General features: G+C 39.7%; 1 protein-coding gene across 1 annotated transcript in view; it reads right to left on the bottom strand.

The window, feature by feature from the left end:
• PDK3 (pyruvate dehydrogenase kinase 3) overlaps positions 1 to 22,496 on the bottom strand; it is a 53,253-nt gene that overhangs the window by 19,310 nt on the left and 11,447 nt on the right. The window contains exons 2-3 of the mRNA XM_082751799.1: positions 13,436 to 13,577; positions 3,372 to 3,443 (exon numbers count right to left, since the gene is read on the bottom strand). Of these exons, the coding sequence (XP_082607925.1) occupies positions 3,372 to 3,443; positions 13,436 to 13,577 (214 nt within the window). The remainder of the gene's footprint in view (positions 1 to 3,371; positions 3,444 to 13,435; positions 13,578 to 22,496) is intronic.

Below are 22,496 nucleotides of genomic sequence, written 5' to 3'. Positions count from 1 at the left end.
AACACCCAAGCAGGCTCCCCAGGTGAGCAGAGAGGTGACACAAAGTCAGAGGGCAGTTTTACATTCAACTAATACTGTCATTTCACCATTTTAGAAAGCATTAATTGAAGTACCACCTCCAACATCATACATCTCACCCTTCAAAAGCCATGCTGCCCGGTGGTTGCCACAAAAAAAACTCACTATTGCAAGAGGTCCAAACTCTGAATCAGTCTGCAATTACTTGTGCTAGAAATTGCTCCTGAGGACATATGAACCTGGAGACACTGAGCCCAGCTTGACTCTGATAGATGCTGTGTAAAGAAGGGTTAAGAGAGATATCCACGCATTTGCTAAGGAGTATCAGAAAACCAAAAAGCCATGAAATATTTAAAGAAAGTAAATCCTGGTCTGCAAGACTGCCTCTCGCCAGCTATTGACTGAAGCAGACAGCATTGCTCTGTTCCATCCAAGAGGAGCCTGTAAGATTCAGTGACCACTCCTGAAATGACAAAAACTTGTATAATGAGTAGCCCTGGGTCATTTTAAAATATCTGATACATTTGCAAACTGCAGCAAGTTCATTTCTCAAGACTGAGCCACATGTATTTAATTTCAACTAAAAAAAATGAAAAACCAAAACAATTTGCCTGCTGTAGAAATAGCACTACTATAAAAAACATCTAACCCAAACTTCAGAAAGGACTCATCATGTGCAAGCTAGAGCTGCATTCTGAAGGTTCAGACCCACAACAACTGTCAAGCCATCAAGCGACTGGCACTGGCAATCTGAGACCTACCTGGACTATGGGACATCTGCCCCTCTGCACAATCCTGGTGGTGGTGACACCAGAGTATTTCATTTGCTGCATGGTATTCAAGGACAAGTATGGAACTGTGATCAGATCCTCTTATAAGGGCACGTCTATGGTTATCAGATGTGTCTAAAAGAGCACTTCAGCTCTTTCTCTTCTCTCGTGCTGCTGTTACCTTGATAAGCAGCACCAGAACCTTAAGTCCACCCCAGCAGGTCCCAGATAATGGGTCAAATTCTGAATTCATTGTTATATAGTTACAAAACCAAAGTGTTATAGAACCATTACTGAAAAGAGTTCCCAACATTTCTCCTCCTGCCATATAGACATAAAAAGGGGACAGGGCTATAGAGCAGCAACATGGGACACTGGTAGAGAAGTTGAGAAATGGTTAGATTTATCCATTGGATTATTAAATTTTTAAAATAATTGCTAATTACAGCTCCATATCCAGTCAGATGGCATGGCTTTCAGAAAGTTAGGAAGAGATGACATGCAAAAGAGTAGGAAAGTAAATCTGCCTAATCTCAAGCAGCCTATCCAATATCATCAATAAGAATAAATTGGTCTTCAATTGGATAATGTAGGTTTTGCATCTCTTCAAAGGCCAAACTCAGTATAAAAGAACACTCTTCCTGCCTTTTGGACAATAAGTATAGTTGGACTTTATCTCAGAAGGCTGCAAAAGAATTCCTGGTGTTCCTTACTATATGTATTTAAATACACATCCTAAGATCTTTGACATCTTGTGATTACTGTAACAAAAATTACACTGATGGAGTAAATATTTGGTTTATCATATTTGGTATATCATACTGATATAGAATATCTCACCGAATATTTCACATCATTACATATCAAGGTCAGAAATGCCCATTACCACTATGACAATCACAAATTACACCTGGTAACTGTGAACAAACCCCAAAAACAGATCTCCAAGAAAACTGCTGACCAACCTTTTACACACTCCATAAATAAATATATATTTAGTAAACTACCTTGAACCTCTGAAGTCTGAGAAACACTGACATTCAGTTACCTAACTGCAGAACATCTAAAATGGAATAAGCAGCTTCATAACTACATTGCATCCATCTTCACGTCTGGGATATTATAGGCTTAACGGGACCTGTTATGCTTGCCAGGCCCACTTACATGTCCAGGACAGCTTCTGTCATCTCAAAGGGAAACTGAAGTTCTTGAGTAGAACTCAGTTACCAGATGTTCTAAGTCAAACAGTAGGAACTCTTACTGCTAAGATAGTCACAAACAGAAACTCTTGTCCCATCAGCAAATACACCGTAAATTCAGAATCCTCCGATGTAACAGTTAGAAATGGTCAAAGGGTTCAACTAATTGATCCAGTACAGAATAACTATGCCTAAAACATCACTAAAAAGATATCCAATGTGTTCTTAAAAGCTTTTAATATTAGAAGCTTTTTAATATTTTCAGAAGGCTCTACAGCCTTCTCAAATGGTCTTTTTCAGTTTGTTCTCACTAATATTATAATCTGTACTCTTTGCCCTGTGTACAGATCTCAACTTTAGCAAGTATCAGCCCCTTTCAAGTACTCCAATTCCTCATTTTCCTCATTTAGAGGAACCAATCCGCCCTTATTATAGTCACTTCTTTTTTGTACACTCAGACTTCTAGCACCTTGCACTTCAAAGTTTTTTTTTGCCAGTCCAAATGACTCCCTTCAACATGTTTCAGAGGTCAAATCAGTTAACGTATGTGAAACTAACAGTTTATTCAGTTACATTAAACTAACCGGGTTAAGACAAAACACCACTTTTGCACAGCACAGGCAGTTTGCTGGACTACAAGATGTTTTACAAAACACTTCCTTCCAACACTATCTGATCAGGTAGAATAGTCAGAAGAAGCCCAAGTTTGAAAGACAAGCTACCTGTAGATAATTGATAATTAATGTAGATAATTTCTACCTTGTAGAAAATAAATCTACAAGAAATAATCTTTTCAAACGAAGCTTTACAGTAGAAGGTATCTACAGAATTAATCATATTTTTTCTTTAATCTCTGAGGCACATGCATGCTGCTGCACTATCTTTTCACTTGCATATGATTTTCTGTGTGTTTTATGAAAAGATTTTTAGAAAACATTCTGACGGCATTCATATTATTTTGTTGATACGGAAAATTAAATATGCCTTGCTTTTCAAAACATAACTAATATTATTCAATGAGGTAGTTGAACATCAATACCTGAAGTCCTTTTAAAAACCTTTTAGATAATTAAGAATGACTGATACATCAAATTTCCCTCAGTTTGAAGGTATTCAACCTGTTAATGTACATTACATACAACAGAGTACTGAGCTCAGTGAATAACATGTCTCAGACATCACGGAGGAAGCATTTCATGCTATTTCTTAGCCTATCAGACTGCATAAATCTAGAATTCACTGGTTAAAAGCACTTAGATTCCTGTATTCAGCTCCTGGTTACAAATTTGGCTTTAGCTACATGAATTCTACATTACAAATGAGATTGCTACTATTCTATGGTTAACAAAAATTAAAAATTGTCGCAAAGAAATAGATTACTCACTCATCCAGAACATGAGGATCCTCAGGACTTTTATTTTCGTATTCTAAAAGCTCAAGAAAGCTCTGCATATACCTGAAACAAGCAAAGATGATAAAGAAAGAGTTAAAATACTTATAAAAAAAAAAAAATCAGAAGTAATTTAGCTTTAAGTCTTAAGGATACAACCTCATCTGAAACAACAGTAGTGTAGCACAGATGTCTGCAAAAGCTATAATGAGGAGCAACACTGTAACAAAGCAACTACAATATTCTTAAAACTCAAAAGAATGTATCATGTTCACTTAAAAACTATCATTTATGTCCCTACAGTCCAAAACTCAGGAAAATGAATCATAGCTTTTAGTTCAGACATCCAACACAAACAAAATAACTACTGAGGCTTAGAGCCACAGAGGTACCACACAGGCCTCCAAGAAGATTTAAGGCAAAGCACCATTCACTTGACATGAACGTGGCCAGCCCTCTGCAGGAAACTCACCCAACACCAGGATAAACATCACCACCCCACAACACTTGGCCTGAAGCAGGTATGCTAAGTAATACAGATGTAGCTTTACAGCTAAAAGAAATGTGGGTTTTTCTTGGTCTGAATCCCCCACATAAAAGGTAGGGCTTATTTCAGCGTTATTTCCAAGTGAGTGTCAGATTATAATGCCAAGCATTAGAAAGAGAACCTAGTAAGAGCATAATGCAGCTCAATCCCATTAGAAAGTTAGCCTCACCAACCTACAGAATATTGGGTATTCCAGGAAAAAAAAAAAAAATTGAAAGCAATATTAGAAGCAATAATATTTCTAAGCAAACAGAAAGCTTAAGAAAAGTGGTAACAATATGTTTCGAAAGCTTTTACTAGTGACCTTAACATTCAAAGTTAGATATGAAATGTAGCCAAAATGTTTTAAGTAATGCCAGGGCTGTCACTCTGTATCAGCAGCACTGGGGCCAAGGGACAGGAACAACAGACAAGCAGTTGCAACAGAAGTGATGAAGAGCAGTGATTTACGACGGGGAACAGGCTCCTGGCATTGGGCTGACCCCAGCCAGCAGCCAAACACCCACACTCTCCTTGCCTGATGTTGGTGCAGGACCAGAAGGAAGGTGAGAAGACTCGCAGGTCAAGATAATGACATTTTCATAGGAAAATAAAGGCTGCAAGTGCAAAGCAAAAAGAACCAATTCACTACTTCCCAGGGGCAGGCAGATGTCCAGCCACATCCCGGGATGCAGGGCCCCAGCACGCAGTGATTGTTTCCTCCTTTCTTTAAGCTTCTACTCCTAAGGCCAATGGCATATTGTAATGCTCAAGTTCCCTCTGGACACCTCAGATCAGCTGTGTCCCCTCCCCATCTCCTGCCCACCCCCAACCTACTCGCCAGGGTCGGGGGCAGAGCACTGTGGGCCGTATAAGACAGCCTTGTCATTGTACAAGCCCTGCTCAGCCACAACCAAAACACTGGCGTCACCAACACCGCTTCAGTCACAAATTCACGGCACTATGCAGAAGGTGACTCCGTCCCAGCCAGGCCCTGTACAGCAACAAAGCCGAGATCAGTTCTGTTGAGTGTTCGGAACTGAACATTACCCTATTTCCACACCACAGCACAAGCAGTCTTTGAAAATCTACTTGTGGATGATGACTGTAGTCTTGCAGAAGTCTACACACAGGGGACAAAACACGCAACCGGAGTGACAAGGGACAGGGAGGGTGCAGAGGACGGAGCCAGGCTCTTTTCAGTGGTGCCCAGCGCCAGGACAAGAGGCAGTGGGCACAAACAGGAGCAGATCAGGAAGCACTTCTGTGCTGTGCAGGTGACAGGCTGCCCACAGAGGCTGTGGGGTCTCCTCCTGGGAGATCTCCAAAAGCCGCCCGGGCATGGCCCTGGGCAGCCTGCTCTGGGTGGCCCTGCTTGGGCAGGGCTTGGAGGTGACCTCCAGGGGTCCCTGCCAGCCTCAGCCAGTCTCCAAGTCTGTGATAAGGTTATCATGCAGAACACTGTTAGGAAATGAGTTTGCCCATGGAAAACACGCTAAACTTCTGGAAGCAGTCCTGCACTGTTCAATTGAATTGATCTTAGCCTCGGCTACAGTAAGGACTTTTCCACAGAGTAGTATTTCCAACACGGTCGGCACAGTAACATTAACTCCTGCCACATTGTGCGTTTTCAGCCTACTACAACCACCACACGTGAGTACAGAAATCCCCCAAACAGTTACAAGTTCAGCAGGTAGCTGATGTGTCTAGCACTGCATTTTCTAGAGCCCATTCTTTTACACCACTAGGAGAAAAGTATCAGTTCAGAACCACCACCACACCTGCTCCCACAAATTCAAGAAACTGTCTAGGATCACTTTGGGAACAGACAGTAACTTGGTGGAGCCAAAGCCCACTGAAGATGCAATCCCGAGAAGTGCAACACTCAGAAGTTTGACAGACACTGAACAGTCTGTAAGGTCCCTGCATAGGTAGAGCTATGTGAGGACAGACAGGCAGGGAAAGAATCATCAGGACAGTCAGCTGGAAGAGGGACTGGGTTTCTGAAAGAGAGAATGAGAATTCATCTCCTTTGAGAATGCGTCCTCAAATGCCCTCCCCTTTTATTCTCACTGGAGAAAAGCTGCTTTACTTTCAGAGCTCTGCTGCTTCATCTGTGAAACCTAACAGGGAACAAATCTATGAGCACCCTCGCTCCTTTGTTTTTAAGGCATTTTCTTCAACATCATCTTCCTCATACAAACCAATGTCAATCAGCTTAATCATGTGTAAAGAACGAAAAAAAGAGATATAATTACAATTAGCAAAACACAGTATTAACCAGTAAAGTACCTCTGAAAGGAAAGACGAGGGAGTATCAGACAGGGCAAGGAGGCAATTCAGGGCTTAGGTTCTGTGCAGTGTTTCAGAATTTCAGAAGATCAGCTTCTGACTCCTTGCCAAACCTGGCAATCTCATGCAGAAGGAACGTTTACACCTATTCCCTTGACCGATTTCCTGTAGCTCTAGTGAATATATGACCCTTTGCAGGCAGGCTTTGTTACCACTTTCACAGTTTCCATGACTGATGGTCAGAGTATACCCAAGTCATCCAACCCATGGTTGTATCAAAGAGAAAACTGATTTCTGGACTTTTGCTGGGTATACAGAGAAAAGGACATTCATGGGGCAGCTTTTTCTTGCCACTTTATTTAGGAATGAAAAAAGCCACATATCTAGACTCAGTCAAGGAGACCACCACCACTGTTAGGCTGGAATAATTCCCTCATGCTATGGGTTGTAATATATCAAAGAAAGCTCAGACCTTCCTTTGTAATTAAGTATTTGCTATCTTAAATCTGTTGGCGTGGAGGGAAAAGGCAAAATATTTGATTCTACACTGAAAAGCAATCTACCCAGAAAAGACCTGCCTGATTACTGTGAAGCAGTCATCTTCTGTTCCTCGAACAAAGGTTGATCTCTTGGTACTCAATGACTGTCTCCATTGGCACCCAAATTTACACCAGTTTACAGAAAGTACTGTTTTGAAATGAATTCCCCAATAATCCTCCCTTAACCAACACTCCTTACATTTGCAAAGTGGTTTTGGCACTAGAAATCAGGTTCTTCTCAGAAGAAACTACACTAGGAGCTGCTGTAGATGAGCACCAAATGTGTTGAAGACAAGACAGCCATCATGACCTGAACCCAGGAGTAGCATCCAAGCTCTGAACCCATGCTCTAGCACAAGCAGAGCACAATACATGTTTCTCATGTTATACAAAGGTCCATATGCATCACCAAGTCTGCCAACAACCACCCCTCCACTCCTTATCCTTTCAAGTCTTCTTCCTGGCTTGAAATTCTTTCCCTTCCTGCTTCAATTTATGTTGCCATCCTCCTTGTTTTATGGAGGCCTGTATTTCTCCTCCTCAACCTTTCCATTTTCCCCACACCTTCAGTATATGCTTTTTCATATTTTTCAACAATAGTTCTTTCTACCTCCCAGGACATGTAGGGTTCCGACTCAGCTTCCCGAGGAAATCACAGAATCTTTGAGGTTGGAAGGGATCTTGAGATCTTCTAGTCCAACCCCTGCGCTCAAGCACAGTCAGCTAGAGCAGACTGTCGTAGACTGTATGTCTGGTTGAGTTTTGAGTAACTCCACAGATGTACCTTCCACATCCTCTCTGGGCAACCTTTTTGTGGTGTTTGACCACCTTCACTGTGTAAAAGGTTTTTTTCTTCTGTTCAGATGAAATTTTGTGGGCTTTAACTCGTGTCCATTGCCTCTTGTCCTGTCACTGTGATCTACTAAAAAGAGCCTGGATCCCTTGTCATCATTCTCTCCCATGAAGTATTTATACACACTGATATTATTCACCCCTCTGAGCCTTTTCTTCTCCAGACTGAACAGTCCAGACATCTTTCTGAATATCTCCAAAGTCATATACAGTGCTCTCAGGCTTTTCCCATATGGAAGATGCTTCAATAAGTCTGCATCAGAGAGGTGACAGTTTCTCTGGTGGCACAGTAAGTTAGAGAAGGTTATTTGGAAGCTGCTGACCCCTGCCATCATACAATATCCTGAATGCCCTGCTTCTGAAGATACAGGATAACAGCCACATTTAAGCAGCAATGCAGCATGTACTTTTTACTAGAGAACTCTGACCAGAGATCTTGAACATCAGCAGTTCTGTGCTGATGCTGTGTGTAACACAGCAATTAATATTTCTGGTACCGAATGTAGCTGATACCTGATTTTTATGCTGTTTGGATTTGACTGGCTGCCCGCTACTACTGGTGTGCTGCACTGAGATGTGTACATTTTATTTGCTTACTGCCACGTTGGTCTGCAGACTGCTGCCCCTGGAGTAGTCAACTACTCCTGTGTTGAATGATCAGCACTTCAACTAGAGTAACAGGCAGGGGCAAGCCAAGTGTTTCTCCCCTCTAATGGGGCAAGTAATTGTGCAGAAAACTGTCTCAGTCAGAAAAAGACTAAAGCAGGTCTCAACCAGAAAAAAGCTGCCAAACATGGTCACCAGCCGCCAGTGGAACCAGCAGGCAGAACAGCTTTGAGGTCATTATGCTGCAGGCTCAACACAGCACCACTGAGGAACTGGGAGTTTCTGAAAAAAAGGAAAATCAAACAAACAAAATGCTCTACACTAAGGAAATTTATCAACATACTAATAGTGGTTTGTATTTAATCATTGTGGTGATGGAGAAACAATGGAAATAGGCAACGCTATTCCTTTATATAGGGTTAGCAACAGTATTTAGATGTCTCTTTCTGATTCTGAAGTAAATTGATATTACTTTAGAAAGCCACGTTCATTAGCACAAGCACTGTATCCAGCAAGTTAGAGACACCAGTTCAGAAGAAAGGTTATTAACTTCAAATTGAAGTTATTCAGATGTCATCACTCTATTTCTTCCAAACCATAGAATAAATTAAGCTGGAAAACACATAACCTGAAGTTAAACAAATCTAACCCACTGTACAATGCTTACAGATTATCCAACATCCAATCTGGGATGCTGTAATACCCTGTGTATTAGCCCAAGTTTCCTAATAAAAACTGAGAACTGCAAGTGCCATACATTCTTTTTTTAGTTGCAATTTACAATTTTTCAAACTGCTTGCATCCTTTCATTCCTTACTCCTCCCCAAACAGCCACAAACTGGAGAAACTAAGAAAGTAAAAAATTTGTTTAAAAGCAAATTTATAGCCCTGATGAACTGTAATAAATAACTCACAACACTGTCTTAACAACAGCCAATAGGACAGTTTACCTATCAGCACAGAGTCAGCCATGCAGTATACTCCTATGTCAGTTAGCGTGTGTGAAGAATGCATAAAGGTGGTAACTACAGGATTTACCAAGCACGGGAAAGCTGAACTGGCCATGTTTTAAACACAGTTCACATAAATTTTGCTATACTATTAGCAAATTAATAGAACAACACAGAACACAAATCTACAAAAAATAAATTAATTGTCGGTTATATTTTGCTACTTTCAGTGAGTCATCGAAAGCAGAAATCAAAGCCCATGCCCTTCAAATCTGTTGTCTTTCCGGTCCTTAATTCTTTAGCACAATCCACCACAACTCACTGGGCAAGCTCTTGGTTTTCAAGCACTCTAGCCTTGTTCTTCTGTTAATTGCCACAAGGTAGACTGAATTCTTGTCAGTCTGCCAAATGCAGTAATTCCAGAATGGTACATTTCATACACAAGATCACTGTAAATGCCCATAATGCCAACTCCAAATTTTAACTAAAAAAAAAAAAAGGTGGGACTGGATGCAAGATGCCTTTACTTTTTCCCCACGTGTATTTCAGTAAGATTTTCCTTTACAATCTCTAACACCCAAGCACTGATAAAATACATTTCCATGGTAACACAAATTTGTTAGCACAGTCTGAATATAAAAAAAAAAAATGGAGGAACACAATTATTAATCCCCAGGCTAATGATTTCTCTAGTGTATCTTTCCAAGAAGATAAATGGAAATTCATATTCCTTTCCAAGAAAGTACTAGAGTAGAGAAAAATCAGGATTAATTAAAATAGGAATTACAGGTATGGCAGAGGAGCAGTTCACTGTGACAGCTTCACAGTTACTTTTGGTATTTTATAAGCCCTGACCTTAACCGTTGGTTTTATCATAACTATCTTCTCCACATCGCATTAGTGATCATGTCCTTTATTAGGCAGTTCTGCCACACACTCCATATTCTGCGTATTCTACCTAAATTTGAGATAGAGTGCCCTCTCAAAGCTGACCTATAAAAAGGCCCTCTTCTTTAGTAGGGAAGTTGGCCATTAATTTTGAGTAACTAAAATAAGCTGCGGATCCCTACCATGCTGCTTGTTGATTTGTTATTTGGAATCACTCCACTTTGCAGCCAAAACACATTACAAGAATTATCATTATTTTCATTCATTTTCTTCCTTCTCTTGCTAATTCATGCAAAACATATGTGCACACAGTGTTATAAATTCTAACTGGGTCTGGGATAACGCTTTAGCTTTGTGCAGATTGAAATTCAAAACTCGGTTTGTTGTTTGTAATTCACCGTGTGCGTAATGCCAGCTTGATTTGAAAATGAGTAGCCAAACAGAACAAAGGAAGGACAGCTGTCTTGCTTATCCTCATTGCCACATACATCAGGCTAAGGAATCCAGAAAGGAGGAAGACAGACAGCACTTTTCCTGAGAGCAATCAAGCAATCAGTTGTAAAACTCCTGTTACACAGTGCAGACAAGGTGTGGTACAGGAAGCGAAGTGCCTACAGCACGACCATGGAAATGGATTAGAAAACTGAAAGAACAGGGCTTGCCTGCAGCAGGGAGCATATTCTCAGAAGAGTCAGGCGGAGACTGCTTCCCAAGGGACCTGTAAAAGACTGAAATTCATGCAATCCCAAATGTTTCTGACTGGCTGGATAGAAGATGGACAGGAAAGAATCCATGCTGAACAGTAGGTGAGGCTAATTTGTTTTCTTACTCCACCAAACCTAAATTCCATCTATAGCCACCTTACGCTACTTTAAAAGAATAATAAAACCTACTACAAGGATTAAGAGCCTTTTGAATTATTTGGCAGGTTGACGTTAAGAAATACACTGGAAACTTGCATTTTAATGCTCCAGCTAATTTGGTGTCTTGTCATAAACACATAAAACCGTAAGGCTCTATTGTAATTGTGATTTATTTATACTACCACATTATGTTGGTGGCTAGATAGAAAACTATCAGCCTATAGCAGAGATATTGTTCATCACTGTCATGCAAAAGGTATGATTTAGACAAGTATGTTACAGTCATATATTCCAAAGAGCTCCACATTTATTTAAGTAAACCCTATCTACTTACAAGAAATTAGCAATTATAAAGATTAAAGTGAATAATGTATTACAAGATGTATTTGCTCACTTGTGGCAAACATACATTTTTTTGGCTTGCATATTAATAAACCATCAAGCTTTCTAAACCTATGACATACTAAAAATAAAGGACTGTAAAATCTGATCCAAAAGAGTCTACATGTAAGTATGCAATAAGTGCATCAAGAGATTTCTCAATTTTAGAAGTTCACAAAGCAGCTGAACAGCTGAATTCATGTTTTACTAAGATTTAGCTATCTCTCTCTAGGTATGTCTAAGGCTTAGGTTAAAACACTGTATGTCTCAAAACTTGCTATCTTCAAAACTGACTAATAGTCTTGGTCACTCAAACCTAAGTTTATTTTAGTTTATTTATTTAAGACCTAACTTATAGATTACATTTTGCCCAAGATTCCTAACTGGTATATTAACAGGAATTTTAATCTACAGGTAAACATTTTAAAAACAAACAAAACAAAACAAAACAAAAAACTCCAAGCGGGGAAATAGGAAATAAACTCTTTAAAGTCCAGATCTATAAATCAGAAAAACAACATTCTATAATTATCTTAGTAATTCTGATATAAAATCACAAATATATTCTCAAATAATCTTAAGAAGATATTCCTTTCCACAAACGCTCTTATTTAACTGAGGATCAAAATCAGAGGAACACTCTGAGTCAGATATCTGTTTGAATCTGTTCATCACATTAACTCTACTGATTGTCTTTTGGCCCATTTAACAGAAAACTATCACTCTACAGCTGGGATATTGTGCACCATTGTCACCCTAAAGGTATGATTTAGACAAGTACATTACAGTCATATATTCCAAAGAGCTCCAGGTTTAATTAAGCCCTATCTACTGTAGCCATAATCTTACTTGAAGTCCTCAAAGATCTAACCAAAAATTCTGAAGCGGTCACCCACGCTAAACACCTATTCAACTCCTTTGCTAGACCTGCACAAGCAGGGTGGAAGCATATGCCATAGAACATACTGATGGACTAGAAGAATTATACTCTATAGTCACCAAAGAAAAATTATTTCCTTTTCTGTGTTCATCTGTCTGTATCCCACTAAGACAGCTTCACAAGTAATCTAGATCAGAAAAGCCTGAAAGGCCTGAATATCATCCATTCTTTTCTACTTAGTACAACAGCATCCGGTAACATCCAATGGATACAAACCTCAGATCCTGCAAGCTGCCACTTAGCCACAAAAGTAATTGCTATTGTGGGGCTCCACAGCATTTACATTTATTTGAAGCACTTAATCGCTATGTTTGAAGTAGTCATCAGACCTCTCACAGGCAAACACATTTAAATCAGATTATACAATAACACATATCCTACTTTACACTTTCTAAGTCTGAAGTTTGGTAAATATGAGACTGTGCCCAGCAGTCAACATACAGTCAAGTCAGTGCAGAGTTTCTTGGCTCAAGGGCTGACTGAAACTCACAAAATCTAACAACATGAATTGCAACTCATGTACCTAGTAGATAAGTGGTTATTCACAAAGGGAACTTTGCTGTATTTTTAAAGAAATTCTTTGAATCAAGTATTCATAGGGGAAGAAACAATCAATACCCTATGAACAGCAGCAGCTTTTTAGCACTTAATACATAAAAGGCAGTAGTCTCCAAAACACACCCAATGTGCAAGTAGATTAGAAATGAATTACTGTGGAGAAGATGGCAGCATTTAGCATCAGCCCAGTTAAACACTACTTAAGTATAATGCACAATTATTAATAAGAGAATGTTACTTAGTGGATAACAACAGAATTTTATCCCGTTCCATAATTTCCACTGAACACCAGTTTTTATTGTCAAAAACTTATTAATGAGAAGAACATGCAAAGTTTAATTTTGTTTTCAGTATTTTTGACAAAAGAAAATTAATAGGAAAGAACAAGCTATTTTAAGTCATGGGTATAATACAGTAAGGATTTATTAAAAAAAAAAAAAAAAAAAAAAAAAAAGATAGCTTTTTAGAGTTATCAATCATTTCTAATTACCTGGGAGACAACTGTATGTTTTTATTCAAAATACTAACTTACAAATTCTTATCTCCAAGACCCATACTACAGCACTAAACATACAATGGAAGAAAAAAAATTGCAAGTAAAGCACCATATATAGTGTCAGTTTTACACTAATTTCTCAATCTATTTTAAAAATACCAACTTACCAACTCTGCACTAGCCCAACTGAAGGCCTGTTAAGTAAGTTATCAGGCAACAAATTGACTTCTCTCATGGTGTTAGCTAGCCGCACAGGAAGTTCTTTCCGCAGAAACATGTATGAAGTCTTCTCACATGCATTGTCACGACCTGTTACAGGGAACAAAAAACAGACATAGGGCTGTCACAGCAAATTTTAGACTTGTTAGTGCCAGAAGATTAAAAAGTCACTTGGTAAAAGAAGTTCAAAATCAACTTTTTTTTTGAGTAGCCACCTTCACTTCCCCTCTGACTCCCAACATACATTTTTGGGTGCTTCTTTCTTTGGTACAACTGAAGGCACTTTTACCTTCCTACAGCTTACCCTTTTATGTGCCAAAGACATTCTCTCATTTTAAATGCTCAGTTTCTGACTGCCTCAATCTGATTTTTGTTCATTCATGTGCTTAGACTTCATCCTCACCGGCACCTCACACACATATCAAGGTACAGGTACCTTTCTGAGAAAAATAGAAAGGTTTGTTACTGCCTCCAATTGAGTTTGACCCCCTTAGATTGCTTTTTATGTCCTCTCCAGTTCACATCTACAGTATCAGCCACCTCCCAGCACTCTCACATGAAAAACTTGAGATTTGAGTTTCTCTTTATTCTTTCTGAGGTCTGAGAAACACGTTGGTTTTGCAAGAAATGGTTTTATGGATGAGAGGCATCAAGAGATAGCTCTTCTTTCCATTTACTAGCTTTTTCTCTGTATCTACTCTGAAGTTTAGAGACACAGAAAATAACAGCAAGACAAAACTTGAGCAGCTGAAAGCATCCCAGTTAAAAAAGACTTACAGATACTCATTTATTATTCTACACAGGACTCCTTGGGCCTCAGAATTTTCACGTATACTGTTATAGCAAATTCCAACATAACACAAACCTTTCTAATGCCTTTCACAGACAAATTACAGTACTACCATGTTTATTAAAAAAAAATGCCTTTTAGACTGCTTAAATATACAGAATTAGCTTCTGCAGTTCTGAATCCTGAAAAAGCACAAAATATCTAAGTTTTGAAAAGATATAATGATGAAAAATGATAAAAAATAATGATAAAAAAATAATGATGAACGTGAGTCAGCACAGTGTGTTCTGGCAGCCAGAAGGGCCAACCATACCCCAGATGCATCAGGCACTGCATGGCTAGCTCAAGGGGAGTGAACATTTCTGCTCTGTGCTGCTGCGGCCTCACCCTGAGCTCTGTGTGCAGTTTGGGGCACCACAGTATAAAAAGGGACATAAAGCTATTAGAGAGCATCCAAAGGAGGTCCACAAAGATGGTGAAGGGTCTGGAGGGCACGATGTATGAGGAGCAGCTGAGGCCCCTTGGTTTGCTCAGCCCCGAGCAGAGCAGGCTGAGGGGAGGCCTCATGGCGGCCTGCAGCTCCCTCACGAGTGGAGCGGAGGGGCAGGCGCTGAGCTCTGCTCTCTGGGGACAGCGACAGGACCCGAGGGGATGGCATGGAGCTGGGACAGGGGAGCGTCAGGCTGGGGGTTAGGGAAAGGGTCTGCACCCAGAGGTGGTCGGGCACTGGAACAGGCTCCACAGGGCAGTGGTCATGGCACTGAGCTTAAGGAATGTTTGGACAACACTCTCAGACACAGGGTTTATTTTTTGGGTGGCGCAGTGTGGAACCAGGAGTTGGGTTCTGTGATCCTTGTGGGTCCATTGCTACTCAGGATATTCTGTGGCTCTATGATCTTAAGAGCATTAGATACAGTAGTTATGGCATTAGAGCAACATTACTCAACTACGCACACTACAAGCTGTATCAGATAGCAGAATGCTATACATTTTTATCAGTGCCTTACAGCATAAAAGGTAATAGCATCAGCTGAGCTCTCATCCTATAAATAAAAATCATCTAATACCAAATACTTGATGTTAGTTGGAAATAAGACTGTAAAAATACTAGCTTTTATCAGTATGACTTCAGTAGAAACGTGAGCTTTTAAGAAACACGTGCAGACATAATGGAGGGCAAGGAATAAAAACAAAGCAGCAAATGAGAAAGGCAACAGCTGGCTGGTATTTCACATCACAAGCTCCTCAGACCTTCAACATTTCAGCAGCACATGGCAAGACCAACAAGGTGGTCATCCCTTCCTAGGACTACGCTACAAGGAGCTCACCACATGGCTGCAAGTAAAGTGCCCTGCTCGTAACCACATTCCAGTCTCGAAAAGCTGCAGCTGAGATTATTATCCAGCACAACGCACTGAAAATAAGAAAAACCCTCTTCATAAGTCAAATAAAAGTGAACCAAAATATATTACTACTATGCCGTGGACCGACTTGGAACAACGGTAATTCTCTGGAGCTACCCTACAGAAACCAGAAGGCTGACATGACTGACGGTATTCTTCTGCTAAATCAATCACTGGAGATAACCATAAACCTTTCACCACAAGTATTTGAAAGGGTGAGATTCTTGCCCAGATAGTTCAGATGGAAGATCAGGCCTGATCTGACATACTTTTGTACCTTGTCACTTTACACGAGATAGGGAACTTCTCACCAAAACCCACTTCTGAAGTGTCCAGGTAAATTAAAGAACAAACAACAAAACAACAATAAGTTTTACTTGTAATGAGCAGCCAATATTCTGCTTTCACCTACAAAGACAGTAAATGTCTTTTGTGATCATAACCAGTGCAGCCACCTGCAAAATCTATGAGTGAAGACATAATACAAGAGCTATAAATTATGTTCAAGCAAACCAGAAATCGTTAAAAGCACTGCTAGGCACATAATCACTAGGATTTGCAATTTGGAAGACTCGAGTACAATGAAACTGGCACAATCAATGCGATACTTTTTAAGACAGTCCCATTATAATCAGCTGAACAGCAGAGATTTCTTCGCATAGGTAACATGCATTGATGGATTAGTTCCCAATCAAACTGTGTAACACAAGCTTGGGGGAACAGGCAGGCAGGGTTAGGGTTTCCCTTTTTTTTTGCTCATCTATGTATCCCCGCTCAGTGGATCATTACATTCTGTTGGTATCAGCAGTTCTGCTGACTGGTCTTCCAGCAAACATTTGCTCCTGCTTTCCTTATTTGCATTTTCACCTCTTCAGCTACAAATACACACATCCTGACAAAATGAGAAGAAATGCAACACCACTCTGCTGCTTCCTTGAGGCACTGTAATGATTTCAGAGTTCACACCTTCAATGACACTTGACACTGCACCACCCACAACAGAGGAGACAGCCACTTGTTTGTTCACAACTCATCTGATGTTCTAAGTCTTTAGGAAGAGTGGCCAGACAACAGGAGAGGCGGCTTTGACTAGCTCACCCTACACCTTCTGGGCTGCAAAAGACGATGGAACAAATCTCTGGAACAGATGATGACTGTTCTGCTTCTTTATGAGACCGTCTGAGAGCAAGTTTGGTTGTTTTATAGGCAAGAAAAAGCCAAAGGAATGAAACGCAGCCCTGAGAATGAGGAAAAAGTGAACAACAACACACAGCCTGGGGCAGCCTGTGAAAGGGCGTGGAGGCCCTCCAAGGACACAGTCCCTGAGTTTGTGCAAGGAAGGCAACAAAAGCTGCTGGACTGGAAAGCAGGACTGGCAGAAAAGACCAACGTCCTGTTCTCCCATAAGCAAGGGCACATTTCTATTTCATCCGTCTTACCCCAGCAGTTCTGAACTGTCTCTTTGCAGAGAGTTGCCTTGCTATGTTCAAGTGCAGAGCATTTTGGGGTCCCTTTGCATGGCCACTTCAGGCAAGGGAAAGGAAGTGCTATTTCCAGACTGACTTGAAGCCTTGTTTCACCATAGCCTCAGTACATTGTTTTGTGATACGTGGTCAGAATAACGGCTGCTTCTCTGCGTGTGCTTTATCTGCGAGCCTCCACAGCATTGCTTCAGCTTCTAGCATAAGGTCGCTTATCTGCTTGCCAAACAGCATGTGCATGGCAGAGGGAATGACTATTTGCTTAGATCAGCAATAATTGGATACCCTTCAGCTTTTGAAACAGAAAACATACTGTGTCCTAATGGCTGCTCCTTGGCTGCTGTTCCTTACAGCAGTTCCTGTAATACCACATTTTCCTGTAATGGTAGATGTGTCAAAAAAAGGGAAAACCTATTAAGTGCAAAAAAAATAAATCTAAGGCTATAGTGTTTCCTTTATATAATTTATCATATGCAAGTTCTAAAGATTTTTCCTAGAAACAGTGTTCAACCAAGTTGTAAACCCATTTCTACAGGCTTAAACTACAATCAGATATATATACTTATATATATACACACATATACATTCATAGGCTGGCTTTACTTTTGCTTTGTTAGATCCTTTCTCAAAAACTACAGCATTCTTTCTTGATTTTGTTATCACTCCAGCTAGGTCTGCACGTTGGCAGAAACAAACTTTCAGCTTAAACACAACATGCTGTATCCAGTTTCAATCCATTGGTTTCTGTTCAACACAATTTGAAGCCATGCTCAAGGTTAAGGACAACATGGAACTTGGGAACAACTTCACCTTGATTTATACCGCAGCCCCCAACAAGTTACTCAATAATACATGTAGATAGATATCACTAGGTCATGACTGCTTACCTCTGTGTGAATTCACACGTAAGAAAGAATGCAGTAATCCTATGCCCTAGTGCACTAGGGACTGGGCATCTAGGACTGCAATTAGGTTGATTTCCAAAACAAGGGGTGCTGTGTCACAGAGCTGTTTAATTACAGTGCACTAAGGAGCAATGGTAGCAGCAGACTCCAAGGCAGAATATAATGATATGGAAGCACAGTGCTAGCGTGGCATTATAACATGCTATGAATACAGCTTTTGGTATCAATTACTAATAGAAGGCCCACTGCTTTAATTTTGTAAAGCAATACGGTGCAAATATAGCTTTTCGCTATCTCGTTAAATTATACAAAATTACCATTCATTTCTAACTCTGAGGAGTCATGGATTTTTGCCCATAGACCACCACATCACTGAACTGGAGGAAATAAAAATGCACTGCAGAGGAGTAAGAACTGAGACGCTCTGTAAGTAAGTCCTAATGATTAAGGTTCTTTTTCGTCTTGCTCCTTCCATTTTTTTTACTCACATGTGTCTGAGTAAAATGAGTATATTTAAATTAAAAACAGCTTACCTACACCAAAGACTTGTTCAAAGTTTCAGAGAACGTCCAGTCTAAATGTTGGATTGACTTCCATTAAAAAATTACACCTTAATTATGGATTTATGTGCAACTTTTATGTTTACACAGTTTAATTAATTTGAAGAAAGGCCAGGTTAACATTTCATTCTTACAAATGTTTCAGTATCAGTACATGCTAACTTTCTTTAAATGAAGTTCCAGTAGTCGTGGCTCTATGTGATTCTGCTTGGTGGTCAAATAACTGAATTCTAGATTTCAAGCACTAGCAGCAAACAAGCACAACAAAAAGTTGTTTGTTCAACTTGTAGTTTTAATGCCTAAAAGTAAAACGTTGGAGAGGATTCAAAAAAAAAAAAAAAAAAAAAGCAGAATTTTAAAGAAAACATGTTAGAGTGGTGTTTCAAAGAAATGAAAGTTCTCTGCAAGTCAGGCATTATGGAAGATATTAATTTCAAGACTAAAAGCTAAGGAGCTATTTCCTTAAATCGAGAGCGCATAGGTTTCCAATATTAGCACCTAATTTGTGGTTTAGCCCCCACACTATGATATACCCGTGAATTAAAGCAAGAGCTTGAATTTCCCAATGTCACATACAGGATATTAGAAACACTGGAAAAGAGAGAAAACCCAACATGCCACAGCACCTGGAAGTCTTGGAACCTCTACAGCTAAACAGAGTCTGAATCCAGTTTATTTAATAAACTTTTTCTAGCTACACTTATACTGGCAATGTTTCATTAAAGCATTTGACCTATCACCCTCTGCTATCTAGTTACTTGTCAGAAGCGCAGACAAAGTCACCAGATCCTTTCTTTGCATATTTTAGCCAGTCCTGAACATATTAACGGAAAAAATAAACATGAAGGATAAAAACTTCTGTGAGTGTAGAAATCCATCAGCAATAACTGTTTTTCCTCTCAAACTGTTGAGCGGTTAAAGATTATAATGCCATTTCTAAGGTACCTAACCTGTCAGATAACTAAGATTCCACATTAGGAAAATAAAAATCTTTCAGAACGGTGCATCGGAATTGCAATTATTTCACTTTTTACATGTTCTGAATTGATTTTTGTGAAGACAAGAACTCTGCCAAGTTTCCACTGAAGAATTAAGCAATATTCTGCTTTGTTAATGCTTTTGTGAAGAATACAGGACAGATATATTTGAAATATTGCAAATTCGAATCATTCATTAGTAAGTATGCAAGTAATTTCTGGAATCCATTATACTTCATCTAAACTCCTTCTGACTTGAAGGAATTAACTTGAACTTGATAATCGATGCTTAACACAAGCAAAACAGGAAAAAAAAAAAAAAAGCACATTAAAGGGTACAGCATCAGTTTTATTTCATACATATACATTTACACAGCCAGACATGCAAAGCAAACTAGATCTCTCTACCTTCTTGATAATGCACACCACACATAAAACTGAAATTATTTACAAGTGTGCTTTTGAAAAAATAAAGATACAAGTATTAGAAGCCTCTACTCAAAGTAAAACACTTATGCACAGAGGCACAATGAAAGGACAAGATGACATCACTTGATATATGGGATTCCCAGTTTTATGCATGTGCTCAATGTTCATTTTCCACTGTTTGTGCATACAGCGGTACTTCATTTCAATTGAATAATACTTCAGCCTTGGTGCTCTAAGGAGGGAAAAATGCGGAGGTCAAGTTCTTAAACCAGGCTCTGAAAGAGGTTTCCCTCAATAAGAAGTATTTCATGAACTTATATATTAACATAAAATATAACCTACAGAATACCTCTTGGTATAGATCTATGCTGCTGTAGGAAACATCGCAGCCCAGCTCAGCTCTTCATGGTAGAAAAACACTTACTAGGGATTATTTTCCAAGGGGTAGATTTTAGTTCAAATTCAGCCTAGATTATCTCTAGATTATTGCTATTCTTAATGAAAGTTACACTTTCAAGATGATTAAGAAACTCCCAGATCATGCCTACGGTGCTTACAACTTAGCTGAGAATTTGACCGAAGAGGGTGAAGGAAAAGAACACGTAAAAATAACCCACCCTGTCCAACACTGGTAAGACTGAACTGGAGGATTACATATAAAAAGAAGGTAGAAACAGGTAGAAAAGCAAGCAGAAAGTAAGAACTTTGAAGCATACCAGAATCAGTAAAGATGAAGCAGAGACTGCATAGATTAAGCTACATATTAGAAATTACTCTGACAGAAAGACAGCAATAAAAGGTTCAGTTGTGGAAGAAGTCATCTTAAAAAAAAAAAAAAAAAAAAAAAAAAGGCTGTTTAATAAGGGCTGCATCGTCCTGAATGTTCTGAACCTCTCACCTGTCTGGACTAGTCAGCTACACTATACTAAAGTCATATAGAAAAGCTCCCTCCCCTCTGACACCTTCAAATCTGCAATGAACTGATTGTGCCACCAGCCCTGAGGCTCTTGTACTAGTTGGTATAACTGAGAACAGATACAGCCTTCAGCATAGGGTAAAAGAGAATCTGTACCATCCAAACAGGGACGTAAGCAGCGTCCAGATCTCCTGGACTTGCCATGAAACTACGGTCAGTGAACAACATTCAACAAACATCCTTCCATGGTAGAAACAAGCCAGGCACGCTTTGTAACGATGCAGAGGGAACGGTACGTCCACACTGCTGCATTTGGAGCAGTCAGCAACCACTACAGACAAAAAGAGAGATGGTAAAAATGATGGTACATTTGATTTTGCAATGAAGTATGACACATCTGAAGAACTGATTTGATTAGAACTGATCTGATTACCCTTGCAACTTCTGATTCAGTTGAGAACACAGGTAAACGTACCTAAATAAAACAGTAGGACACTAACATTTCACAAGAAGGTCACCCAAAAGGTGGCATCTGACATTAAAATCCTTTTTCTTGTATGTGAAAAAGCGTTCCACCAAAACATTTCCACCAAAAACAAACCACACCATTAATGAGACGGGTATCAGAGGGGACAAAAAAAAAAATAAGAAAACACAAAGGAAACATGCTCTATCAGCATCAGAGTTACACAGGCCATAACAGCAGGTTTGAATGCATTAAAGTCTTCCAAATGCAATACCATCCGATGGATAAAGATTAAAAGTGGAACATTTGAGGGGGGTATATGTCAACATTATCACCAGGAAAACTTCAACCTGAGGGAAATTCAGGAAGCACAGCTGTGTTTCTAGAGAGGTTTCTCTACTAATCTTTCTATTTAACCCTCACTGGGATTTAACTCTACTTTGAACATTTACTCTTCTCTTTCCTGTTCTTACCTCATCTTTTTTTCACCCCTAGTGTTAAAAAATGGGAGCAAATATAGCATTGACAACAAGGTCCACTCAGGCTCTAGGGATCATACACCTGTAGTGGGTAGGGAAAAAATATATGCACGTTTTCCAGTCGGAAGGAGTGAACTTTCATGACAGTGCTCTCTCTGAAGCAGGGTCTTTTCAGTTCCTTCCATTGTACAGATGGAGTTGGACAACTGTTGCAAAGCTGGATCTACTGAAAAAAACAAACATTTGTTCCAGATCCTGCAACAGGAGGCACAAACAACACAGAGACCATTCACACACATGCAGCAGGTGCAAATTCAATTCTGACAAATTCTACAAACTGCCAACAAAATACCGTGCTAACCAAAGTTCAGATCACAAAAGGATTAGTCACATATAGAAAGTTGCAGAAGAGGGCACATACACACCTCGATTTCACCGCAGAAGAAAGCAGAAACTCAGCAAGAGACCATGAAGTCGTGTCCCTCCAGAACATTACCAAATGCTCAGTTCAGCTGCCAGATTCCCCCATTCATGAAACACCCATGTGACAGCAGGCTACAGGAGCACGGATGAAGATCAAAGTGACCTGCTTCATAAACCTAA

This window comes from Aythya marila (genome assembly GCF_965140915.1).
Source record: "Aythya marila genome assembly, chromosome: 1".
Taxonomy (NCBI): Eukaryota; Metazoa; Chordata; class Aves; order Anseriformes; family Anatidae; genus Aythya; species Aythya marila.
This window is presented reverse-complemented; position numbering and strand designations above follow the sequence as displayed.